Source organism: Sesamum indicum, linkage group LG6 (assembly GCF_000512975.1).
Source record: "Sesamum indicum cultivar Zhongzhi No. 13 linkage group LG6, S_indicum_v1.0, whole genome shotgun sequence".
Taxonomy (NCBI): Eukaryota; Viridiplantae; Streptophyta; class Magnoliopsida; order Lamiales; family Pedaliaceae; genus Sesamum; species Sesamum indicum.
Genome location: NC_026150.1, coordinates 6,278,955 through 6,291,940, shown reverse-complemented (window position 1 = coordinate 6,291,940; position 12,986 = coordinate 6,278,955). Strand labels below are relative to the sequence as shown.

The window sequence follows — 12,986 nt, the reverse complement described above, 5'->3', positions numbered from 1 at the left end:
TTCTCAAGTGTGGGATACACCTTCATCAGAACAGGGGACTCCCCCTATAAATATAAGTTCAGTCTTCCATGGGAGGGACACTTCTCTCACTCCCTTCTTACTCTCTAAACTGTATGTTAAGCTCTATCTAAGTATATTATTACTTGTTCTTACACTTTTCACCAAATTTATTCATCATATCTCGATTCTTAATTAATTCACTTACTTTTTGCTATATTTAATCTCGAATCCAATACTAACTTGGATATTGGAGTGCTAATGCTTTTTTTACAATTTTACCCTTCAGGATTTGCGTTCGCTTTGGTCCAAGCTTTGAACAATAGTACATATTCATTGAACCCATGTGTTTTTTGCACGCATCAAGTGGCGTTGTCTGTCGGAACAGAGATTCAAAGATGTGAGTAGCAATGAAAATACCTAGCAACACACTCAACAAGGAGAAGGCCGTGGAGACAGTTAGTAGTACCTAGGCTTTGCAGGTCGTACTAGGAAAACCCCTGGCCCGTGCTAGTGGGACGACAGCTTCAGGACCTCCCAAGCCCACTAACTGAGCCTCCACACCACAGTACCTCCTCAGACACCTCCTTGGGGGACCTCCCCCACAAACTCCTACTAACCATACGCAACGATGAATACAACAGTGATCACGACAGTCGTAATAGAGAAAATAGTGATACTAGTCCTGGCTCGCTTGGCAACCCCCTCCGACGTGGACGTCCCAGAAGAGGAAGGTGAAAGACTACCTCTGCCCCTGCACCGCCAGAAGGCCAGGGACCCCCCCTTACAAGCCCAACAAGACGTTTCTCCTCAATAGCTCGCACGTCTAGAATTCTTTCATAAAGACCTCCAAGACATCCAATACCAGATTGGAGGAGCACCCTTGGACGAGCAATAGGGTATCCCCTTCAGCGAAGAAATCTTGGCATACAAGCTCCCTCTCAATTGGAAGGAGACCAACCTGCCGGAGTACTACGGAACCACGGATCTGCAGGAGCACCTCTCCTGCTTTGAGAATGTTGCCTTTCTCCATCGTTACACCGTTGGGGTTAAATGTTGTGTGTTCTTAACCACTTTCACATGATCGGCCCAATAGTGGTTCAATCAATTGCCCTCCAAGTCCTCCCATCATTCGGAGAATTTCGCTATGTCAATCTCCATCAATTTCTAGCAGTAAACGATGTCGAAAAACAATTATAAGCTTTTTTTCTTTACAACAAAAAGAAGGAGAATCATTGAGGGAGTATCTTCAACGCTTTAATTTAGCAGCCCTAGAAGTCCCTATTGCTACATCTAATGCACTAATTTGTGCTTTTACGCATCGATTACAAGATGGGGATTTCTTCAAGTCCTTAACTAAGAATCCCCCTCTCAATTTTTACAATCTCCTAGCACTAGCTGAGTAATACATTAACTTGGAGAAGGCTAGGGACTACAAGAATTAAGTCCTTAGTGAAAAATGCAAGGAACAAGAAGACGAGTACCTACTCCACCCAAACACCTTCTTAAAATAAGCCCTACCCCCAAGGTGGCATCCCCCTTTCAGAAAATATGCCTTGTCACCTAGGTAGGCATCCTCCTTAGAATAAAGCCCTGCCCCCAAGCAGGCATCCTTCATGAAATAAATCTTGCCCCTAGACATACATCCCTCTCAACAAATAAATCTTCACATACAAGCTTTCCTTAGGGAGTATCTTTAATATTTCAAGTTAATAACCTTGGAGGTTTATTTTACCACATTAGATGTGTTAACATGTGTCTCCTTCTAGGGATTTCACGAGGGAGGCATCATTCTCAAACCTCTCACATTAAAGCCTTGCCCCCTGCAGGCACCCTCTAGAAAAAAATCATATCTTCCACACATGCACAAAGGCCCTCTTTAGTGGAGGCACCCAGCCATTCTTCGGGCAGGCATTTAGGTCCTCTTTTGGGGACTTGTAAGCTCTGTCCTGAGCAAGCACCTAATCCCTCCTTCGCGGAGGCATCTAAACTATTCTTCTGGTGGACACCTTATTCTTCCTCAGGCAAGGTCCTTAAGTCCTATTCCAAGGAGGCTCTCTTCAAATAAGCCTTCCGAAGAGGAGGTACAATAACTTTTTCTCCCTGCAAGATCTATTCGTAATATGTCTCTATTATTTAACATTTTCTTACAAAAAAATAAAACCCTACACTGGAGTAGGCACAAAAGGCACCCGTTAAGCCATCCTCCATGGAGGCAACTTCATAAAAAGCTTGCTTCGTACAAGCATGAAGTAAGCTCTTTTTTTTTTTTTTTTAAGCATGCTTATGCTACTAACATTCTTTGCAACAATTCAAAAAAGAAAAGAAACCCTCTTTCAAGTCTCACCTCTAAAGACATCTCCACTCATTAGAGTAGAGGGTGCCAGTAGCCACATTGGACCACATCAACCCTAACAAGGAGGATCTCCCTAGTGGTTGGGACTCCTCACAGGCGAGGGGTCTCTTAAGACAAATAGGACTCCTACTAAAGCACTTCTAACTACGAACAAGGATGATTTATCCCTTATCCAATCATCTCAACCAATTTTCACAAGATTCTTAAGAGTGGGGTACATCCCTCGTAGACGAGGGCACTCCCCCTATAAATACAGGTTCAATCTTTCATAAGGGGGACACCCTTCTCACGCCCCTCTCACTCTCTAAATAACCTTTTTACTCTCTAAATTATCGTTTAAGCTCTATCAAAGCATATTGTCATGTGTTCTTGCACTTTTCACCAAATTTACTCACCATATTTCGATTCTTAATTAAATTAACTTAGTTTTTGCTATATTTCATTTCGAATCCAATACTAACTTGGCGTTGGAGAACACATTGTTTTGCAGGTCCCCTTTCAAAATTTGCATTCACTTCGATCTAAACTTTGAACAATAGTCCATATCTATTAAACCCGTGAGTTTTTTTACACGTATCTCTAATAAAAATGTGTCAAGCTTAGGCAATGAATATTCGGATTGGCTGATTTCAAAATTTATTTGAATGAAAGTGTAATTTCAATTACAGATGGAATTTAAATGTAATTAATTAAAAAATTTGTATAAAATTCCAATAAAACTAAGGAAATGAATACATTATTAAACAAACATTACTATTACGGTGACATCCATAATTTTGTAGATAATAGAAAATATTTATAATTGTAATAAATTTTAGGGGAGGTGGACTCATAATTTACCCTAAAACTAAATCAAACACATCCCATTTTCTGAATTCTCATATAAGATGGTGGAGAATCGATTGAGATTTGAGAATGCATGATTAGGAGGGGGGGGGGCACCAAAGTAGACAAATGAAAATATCCCGCAAAAGCAGAGAACAGTAGAACTTGAAACGTGTCCCGCGCCACCAAATGAGGGGCCGGATGAGCTGCAAGTGTCGCAACAACAAACCAGTCCCGCCGAAGAACGCCACCGTGGGGCCCGCGTGAAAGCGAATTCCGGTCGTACCGAACAACTGCGTGCGCGCTTCTCATTGGCACACGTACTGCTGCGCTTAAAGGCGCAGCTGGTACACGCGTTGGGTTTGAACGGACGGGTGGAAGTGGAACCACATAGACGGCGAGGATTCACTCTTCATCTGCCGAGGACAGCCCTAAGACTTGACACATGCGTCCTACCTATTCACTCCCTCCCACCTAAGCATCATTTCCCTTTCTCTTCTTTTTCTTCTTTTACTTTTTGTTTCTAATAAGAACTGATGAACTGAAAAAGAGAGGCGTTCATTGATTGTTGCAAGTTACCTTTGAAATGGGGTCCTCTTCCGGTCTGCAAACCCTTTATGCTGCAAATCATCTTTCTTTCTCGTTTCCGACATTTTGTTCTCTTTCCATCAGTCAATGATTGCTGTGTTTCCAACTATTTGATGTGCATTTGATAAATTTATTCATAACCCATTTACACATTTTGAAGAGGTGAAGTTTTTGGTGGTGGTGGGAAATGGCTGGGATCTGTTGCGGGGTCGCGGGTGAGAGCGATGGCTCGTGCGAGGATAGCAGCAGAGCAGCGAGGAGGCGGAGAATGGAGCTCCGCCGCGTGAGGATTGATCCTGGAGTAAAGCGACGCCGTTTGGAGCTCTGGGATTACGATAAGGCTCTGGATAATTGCAGTACAGATAGTGATGGGCATGTGGGTTTGAGCCTTGAAGACGCGAGACAGTTGCAGCCAGTTTTATTGAGTCCGAAACTTTCGAATTCTTCCAGCCCCGAAGACGGCGGCGATGTGCTCCCAAAATTCGGCATCGCCTCCGTCTGCGGACGGCGGCGAGACATGGAAGACGCGGTCGCGGTTCACCCTTCATTTTGCCGGAGAGAACACGAAACAGCCGCAGGCATTCACTATTTTGGAGTGTACGATGGCCACGGTTGCTCCCACGTACGTGTGTTTTCTGAATCAAATCCACAGAAAAATCAAACAGAAAACAGACTTCCCTTATTGATTCGATTTGTTTGTAATTTTCAGGTGGCTTCCAAGTGTAAGGAGAGATTGCACGAGATGGTGAAGGAAGAGCTGCTCGTAAAGGAGGAACAAGCCAGCCGAAATAGCAAGGATTGGTGGAAGTGTGTGATGGAGCGAAGCTTCACTCGCATGGACAAGGAAGTTGTTGCGTGGAACGAAAACCCTGTCGACAATATCACCGTCAGCTGCCGCTGCGAGCTACGGACGCCGGAGTGCGACGCCGTCGGCTCGACGGCTGTGGTCGCCGTCGTTACACCGCAAAACATCGTCATCGCCAATTGCGGCGATTCGAGGGCCGTGCTCTGCCGGAACGGCAAGGCCGTCCCTCTTTCCACCGATCACAAAGTCAGTTCTTCTTGGTGCCCTGGCTATGATTTTCACTGTTACTATTGTTTTGCTGCTTTTGCATGTACGATAATCTGAGTGTACGGATTGCAGCCAGACCGGCCGGATGAGTTGAACCGGATTCAAGCGGCGGGCGGCCGTGTGATATATTGGGAGGGAGCTCGGGTTCTTGGTGTTCTCGCCATGTCCAGAGCCATTGGTAAGTTTCGAAAAATATGGCAAAGTTTGTAATATATGATAAGTACTATCGCACTTATTTGCACAGTCGATTATTAAAAGTTGTTATAACTGATTATTGGTTTTGAATTATTTAAGTATTTTATAATTTATGATAAATAAAAAATAAATTAAGAAAAAATGAAATAATATAATTGAAAATTAAAACAAAAATAGATAAGAGATTGAAAATAAATAATTGGATTCTGTAAGATTTGATACAATTATAAATATTCTCTATTTGAAACACTACAAATATCTCCTAATGTTCCATGAAGTTATGCAACGTTTAAATAGAGGTCTGGACGTTCTTGTGTCTTATTTTAATTTTATTAAAAAAACCGGACGAGATGAATGAAAAAAAATGAGAACTTATAAATAGTTTAGTCATTTAAATTCTAAAAAATATCTAAAAAGTATATGAAATTGTAATTTATATTCCATAAGACATTTGATCAGTTTATTATAAAAAATTCGTTTAATGGAGATTAATGAACTGAATTATTGCTAGATGACCCTTAAAATCAAGGGTATTGTTGATCTTTAAATAATAAGAAATATTTGAAATTATATTAAACTTTAAGAGAGCTTGTTGTAATTTACCCAAAATAATTAACGTAAATTTTAAGTGAAATCAAGTCTAGTCAGACTTGAATCGAAATTTGAATCCATTACACTATTATGATTAGTGTAATACATTTTGTTTACTGAAATCAAGATATAATAGAATTTGTAGTGTCCTTAATATCAATGGGATTATTGCAGGCGATAATTATTTGAAGCCCTATGTAAGTTGTGAACCAGAGGTCACGATAACAGAGCGGACCGAAGAAGATGAGTGCTTGATTTTAGCGAGCGATGGGTTATGGGATGTGGTGTCTAACGACACTGCATGCGGCGTTGCACGAATGTGCCTCAAGGGCATGGCTGCACCTCCATCACCATCCTCCATGGGAAACGAAGGAGGCGAGAGCTCGGATGGGCCCTGCAGTGATGCATCGATGCTACTTACAAAACTAGCTTTGGCCAGGAGAAGTGCTGACAATGTGAGCGTGGTCGTAGTTGATCTCAGGAAGGCCACATGAATCGGGACATTTGCATGTTAGTTTTACTTTGTTGTTTTTTAGCTTTAATTTTTTTGTTCTTCCATGGACGGACAATGAAGGAAAGACTAGTCATTTTCACTCTCCCCTCCTCCTCCTCGTATTTGCGAAATGGAAATGGGTTGGAGCGCGCGGAATTGGAAGAAGAGATGGTTCTATCTTACCGGGTTCTTCACGCCTGTAGAAGGCGTGTTAGTGGTTGATGCTCTCTTTTTGGGGTGTTGGAAAATAGTAATCGATAATTTATAAATAAATTCTGTATATAATTAAATAATTATGTCCACACAGATATTAATCGTATAGATACATAATTGTGGATTGAATTAATCTTAAGTAGCGGAAGTATGTCCATTCACGTATACAGATTAACATTGTCTACAAGTTTATGCCTTTTATGGATCATGAATATATCGTCTTTCTTTTTTATTCGAAGTTACTCCACGAATATCTTCAAGATTTATTTCATGTCGATTTTGTTTCAAATTTTGTTCACAGAACGAACACACCTCAAATCCATGGAGCTTATGGTGATGCTCTAAGGAATAACATAGAGAGAAAAAGAGAGAGAAAAAAAGAGAGAGAATTGCAGAGAGTATTGTGATCAACCTATTTTGTATCACATCTGTGTTTTTGTATTGTAATTTTATCACAACCATGTACCCTATTTATAGGTGTATATAACCCTATCTCTAAGAGGAATGCATATCCCAATTAAAGGACTTCTTATCCCAATATGTATTTGGGAGTCTTAAACTCTATCTCGAATATGGATGCATATTGAATCATGGGTCCATTAACCCGGCCTAATTTTCAACATCTCCCACTCATAGATATTTGACTCAATCTTCAAGATACTCATTATCTCAACTTCTCAATATCACGTCATACCTCCATACAGGAAATGAGGCGTGGGACCAAGCGATAAGGAACAATGAGAAGGGTTATATTAAGTCATCACCAAACTAACATAACCCTACAACTCAACAACTTACTATGTACCCTAAATTATATGGTCGCACTTAATGAAGCATTTGTAGATCCCTCAATAAGTAGAGCATGCTTAACTCACTCAAATATGTATCTATATTTGTGATTGGTCTGACATTTTCCAACACAGTCACTCGAGCTATGAATAATAGAACACAAGTGCATTTCCAACTTAGTTCTTCCTCGGCCTTTTATACCAATCAGCTTGGTCTTGACAACTTTTCTAGACATGCTTCGATAAATCAAATCACTCATGGCCATTGGATATCATGCTAAAGTAGCATCATCAAGTTTGCACCTCAAGAAATAATATGGGCTCACACAGTGCCGAAGTAGGGACCATTCAGTCATTCCCACAAGGGGTCGTCTCAAAGCACATGTAGTATGAATACATATTATGATGGAGCTCTAATTCAACTTAGGCATGTTACCGCTCTTAACATCATACTAAGTCTAGTCGCTATTCAAGCGCCTAACTTGCGCATTACCAGACAATGACTCTCTTAATGTCTTCTAGTAATTCGCACATTCAGCTCAAAATTAGGCTTTTTATAAAGTGCCGACATACTTCATAAACGATCAAATATATGATCCCATCTTAGCTCCTTTAGCTAAGACGACTATTCATTATCTATTATCCTTCCTCACTTCCCAAGTACTAAGGTGGTCAATCGCATGACTCATCTATGCGAAATGAACTTTTAAGTCTCATCCCGCTCGCTATCGCCCGTGTGAGAGGGCCAATCAGACCCTAGTGACATTTCAAGATTCAGTAACAATTGCATGTTGTCACAAGCCACAAAAATCAAGTTCTACATGATCATTTACCACTAGGATGCCTTCTCATATACCAAGGCTAAGTGTAAGGAATAAGTGATCATACTACTCGTCGAACATGTTTGAACAACTTAGTTATGCGGATGTCTTATCAAAAATATCTGGTATCTGTATACTTAGGTCCTCCAACAATACATGGCGCCTAAAGCATACAGCATCTCACATATGTGCATCACAACATGCATCATGACCATATAATCTTCTATTGATCCTAGATTAATCCATAGATATCTTATTGATCAGTTAGGTGCATCACACAATTTGCAGTAAGGATCATCTTGATATTTACTCACCATTCTAATTATTGAGCATTGGACTAGTTGAGCACACATATTGTGCAATAAACATTCTATAATGCTTACTCAATTAGTCCACATTAGCATTTCTTTGCTTCTTTCAATTTCAAGCCATCTAATTTAACTAAGAACGATGTAATTATGAAGTATCACTAAGGATAGTATGACACGTATACAACCTTAGTATCTGAATACTAAGTATGTATCATATTTTATCCTTATGTCCATGTGAGAGTCAACATCTCTATTTGGTCACATCTCCATATCACTTCTAGCCATCAATTTTTTTCGCCTACATAACAGCGAGAGCTACATTCTTGCACTATCTTGACATATTTGGTGATAATCTCGTTCATCGTTAAGCCTATCAAAAAATAGCTTGATGGAATCGATGTTTATCACTACTTGTACAATTTTCCAAGTTATAAATAGAGCTTGCAAGCATCAAACTTGCGCTTGCCCCACTACTTGAATTAACTAGAAGACCCACATTGATCCTCATGTCCACTTCTCATTTGGATATGTCAACCATCATTACCTAAGGACACCTGGATGAAAGTGGCATAGTGGGCTATAACGAATTCAAACAATTTCTCACCTTCATGTAAAATGGCCCAAAATTACACCCCTCAAGTGGGTATAAATAGTTTGCTGCCAATTGACCTTTATAAACTATCTATTTTGCAGCTAACATTTAGAAATCATATGTTTCCAATGATTTGCACATAGATAGCAAATCAACCTATCGTCTTAGCTTTGTTCTTAGTCATTAGGGTTATCAATTTTCCTTTAAGAAATTGTCCACTTGAAGTGTAAGTGAAGTCAAGTCTTCAAACTTGACTCATCAACATCCAAATAATAATTATGGAGGATACACATTTAGTCTCACATAGACGATGGGGAATATTTTTAATATTCTCTCCTTATTTATAGAATTTGAGAATCATTATTGTCAGATTCCTACTTATTTTTGAGTCGCTTGGTTATCTCTTGCAACTGGAGATGAAAATATCATTGTTGCAAGAAATGAGAGCCTTCCTAATCACGTTGAATACCATTTGCTTCTTTTACTTTGTTTTTATTGGATAATTTCATTCTAATTAATTTAATTATATATATAGATAGTTCGTTTAGAGGGACGTTGCTCAATTATCTTCTTCTCACAACATAAATAAACACTCGTGCGATTCACACTGTCATCTATATACATACATATATATATATATATAAATGTATATAATTTTAGAAACATCACAAGTCATATATAAAGAGAGAATAAAAGGAGAATTTAAAAAATATAAGAGGATACACAAACTAATTTCATGGTGGATTGTGTAAAACAAAATTTTGGTAAATTATATTTTTAGTCTAAAGTGGATCTGTTTTTAATTTTAGTTCCACACTCAGGCCAAATTCGCACATTGAGTGCCATATATGGGTTTTTTTTTTCAATTTTGAGGATCATTTTGAAATTTTCATCCAATTGATAACGGCAACTGCTCTCTATCAGTCAATACAATCAAAATAAGGGTAAGTTACATTTTTTGTCTCATAAATGAACCTATTTTCAATTTTGGTCCCGAAAGATACAGGACAAATTTGTCAAAACCCTAAAGATACAGGACCAAAAGGACATTAAACCCACATCAATAAATTCAAAAATTAAAGATATTTAAAATATTAATATAATATGGAGGGATAATATTATTACAAAAATAAATTAATAAATTAAAATAAAAATAGCAATTATATTCATAAAGAAAAACTACAACTGAATAATAATTTACCTTATTAAATTGGAAATTTTTTGTATAGAATTAAAAATAAGGGACTTCTATATATTAATAAATTTCGTTAAAATTTGATAATTCTTTTTATAATATTAATAATGCGTTTACATTTAAATATATATTTTTGCACGTATGTTGCACACCATATTTTTAGTGTATATATATATATTTTGGGAGAGAATAGTAGCTCAAATATATATATATATATATATATATATGATTCTGTAAAGAAATTAATAAATATTTTGCAGGGATCAATTAAAAATTTAAAAGTCTGTATGATAAATAAAAAACACTGATTAACTCCTAATATTTACAATGCAATTCCAAGGTCAATCCAAATTTTTCACTAACAGAAATGTCATAAAAATAAAAATAAAAACTAAAAAAGAATGAAAAATGCGATACAGAAATTGTTATGGGACGTCATGAAACTAAATGTAGCAATTCTATTACTAAATATTTGTGTTTATTGAAATAAGAACAATAACAGAACAAGAGAGAGTCCATTATACCTCTTCTTTTTTCCTTTCAATATATCTCGTTAGTAAGAGTGGTCTTGGATTGATTTACTTTACTAGAGGGGATATAGTGAGAGAAAATGAGTGGAGGATTGATAAAATCTGATAACTGCCTTGGGTGGTTAAAATCTGCTAACCAATTCTTGAATTGGTTGCCAGCGACCACTACAAAATATTGTAGTTTTGAACCATGATTTTGGTGTGTTTAGCCATTTTGATTTCCTTCCTGCTAATAGCGGTCTCTATAATTTTCACCCTTGAATCACATGGTAGTTTCTGTAGCATCATACTCTTTCATATCAGGTAAACAAAAATGAGAATACACATCTATGCAAGCTTACAAAAATGTTACAAAGGACATAAATAGACCACAAAGACAAACAATACTGTAATGAGCATAAAATATTGCGAAACTATGGTGACATCCTGCACGAGAAAAAATGTTATGTAATTAGAAATGAAAACTTAGAAATTGAAGGAGAATGACAAATGTAATAGGACGCAGATGACATTCGTCGGCGCAGAAGATAAAATCAACACCTCACCTCTTCTACGTTCAAAATGAAAGTAAAACATGTTCTACCGTGACACACACACACCCCTACACACACACCCCACAGACTCACACACACACACACACACACACACACACCCCACAGGCACACACACACCCCACACGCGCACACACGCGCACACACACACACACACCCGACACGCCCCCCCACACACCCACACACCCCCACACACACTCACACCCTACACAGACACAGACACACACACCCACACACCACACACACACAAAAAAAAAAAAAAAAGGAAAGGAGCACAGACAAGGAAATGGAAAAGTCGGAACAAGGAAGGGGCATCATTAAGCAAAACTTCTCAAGTTTGTGGTCCATAAAATTGCAAAAAAAGTACAGTAGCTGATTAGAACATATAAAAATATATTCGTTGACATCATGATCTCAACAGAAACCTGCTACACCAGATCTTGATTTTCAGAATGGTTGATTCAGAAACTAGATAATATTAATGACAAAATCATTGTCCTAATACAATTACATATATAAAACACACTTGGAAATGTTGCAACCTTCTTTGCTCCAATAATATCACTAGGTTCAAAAGAGCAGCAATAGTTAAGCTCTTCTTGATGTCCACAGGCAGGATTCCCCCAAAATATCGAATAGCAACCAACAAGTAAAACAACTTTAAACACAATAAAGTTTCAAAGCATTACTGCAATATTTCAACTAACAGGACCGATCACATGTCGGAATCACACATAGCATACTCAGTTACTGCAATATTTCAACTAACAGGACCGATCACATGTCGGAATCACACATAGCATACTCAGTAAATATCATAATTCTTACAACCAGAAGAATAAAGCAATTACAATGATACATTACATCAAACTGAAAAACAACAAATGCACCAAACTAATGCATTGTCCACTAAGCTAAAGTGGTTTTCATCAAGAAGCTCATCAATCACCATATTAAAAATTGAATAGGGCAAAGTGAGCAGAAGTTTAGAGGAACCCAAAAAGCGCGACATATCACCCACTGTAGAAGCTAGTCCCATTCATGGCGATGTTTCCTACTCTTCTTCTCAGACCGCTTTTTGCCCCTACCCATTTGCGAATCATTTGAAACACTAACGTTAGAATCAGAGTCTGAATACGCCTTCCTGCTCCTCTTTTATGCTGCAGATCAGCAGAATCATCAGAAGAATCATCATCTGAATGATGGTGACTCCTCCTCCTCCTCTTCTCCTTCCTACTCTTCCTCTTTCTTCGCTTGCGCTTCAGTTCCTGCAATTTATACCTGCAATGTACCGATTCAGAAAAGTGCCTTCAATTTCTTATAAAGAAAAATAAAAAAGAAATAAAAAAGTACCTTCAAAGTAATCTAACTACCCATACTGCTCAAAACCAACATGAGATCAGAAAGTAACCAAAATCCAAAATGCTATAAATACATGGGATGGTTAATAGAAAGCAATTAGCACTGGGTTAACTTTGTATTACTAAGGCATTTCAGCAAAAGCCCAAGCGCAACAAACATAAATCACACAAGAAGTTAGCATAAAAATTTGTAATGGATTTTGATTACTTCATTAAACTTACTTCTCTTCCAAAAAGTTAAATCTAGTGTCTCCTTCCAATAAAAGAATCATTCACTTTCTAAAGAAAAACCACAAGAACACTTGTGCCATTTATCGAGCAACACCACATATTCAACAACTTATAAGCCTAATATCCTGGTTTCTGCAATGACAAAACCACATTATTAGGAAACCGTTACCACTCAAATATATATGAAACTGCCCATAAATATCGGAAGGCAGAAAAATAACAGAAACTTGGGAGGTGAATGATTAGTTCTTTACCTGATAAACAGTAAGCCACACA

At 38.0% G+C, this 12,986-nt stretch overlaps 1 protein-coding gene across 1 annotated transcript; it reads left to right on the top strand.

The window, feature by feature from the left end:
- LOC105163885 (probable protein phosphatase 2C 24) lies at positions 3,657 to 6,455 on the top strand. The gene is made up of 4 exons (XM_011082393.2): positions 3,657 to 4,388; positions 4,476 to 4,817; positions 4,911 to 5,016; positions 5,799 to 6,455. The coding sequence occupies exons 1-4, from the start codon at positions 3,954 to 3,956 to the stop codon at positions 6,116 to 6,118; spliced, it is 1,203 nt and encodes a 400-aa protein (XP_011080695.1). The 5' UTR covers positions 3,657 to 3,953; the 3' UTR covers positions 6,119 to 6,455.

What these genes read in the sequence shown, in the direction of transcription:
- LOC105163885 (XM_011082393.2), top strand. Translation starts at nt 3,954, where the DNA reads ATGGCTGGGATCTGTTGCGGGGTCGCGGGTGAGAGCGATGGCTCGTGC. An exon ending in CTCTTTCCACCGATCACAAA is followed by an intron (nt 4,818 to 4,910) that starts GTCAGTTCTTCT and finishes TACGGATTGCAG; the next exon opens with CCAGACCGGCCGGATGAGTT. An exon ending in CGCCATGTCCAGAGCCATTG is followed by an intron (nt 5,017 to 5,798) that starts GTAAGTTTCGAA and finishes GGATTATTGCAG; the next exon opens with GCGATAATTATTTGAAGCCC.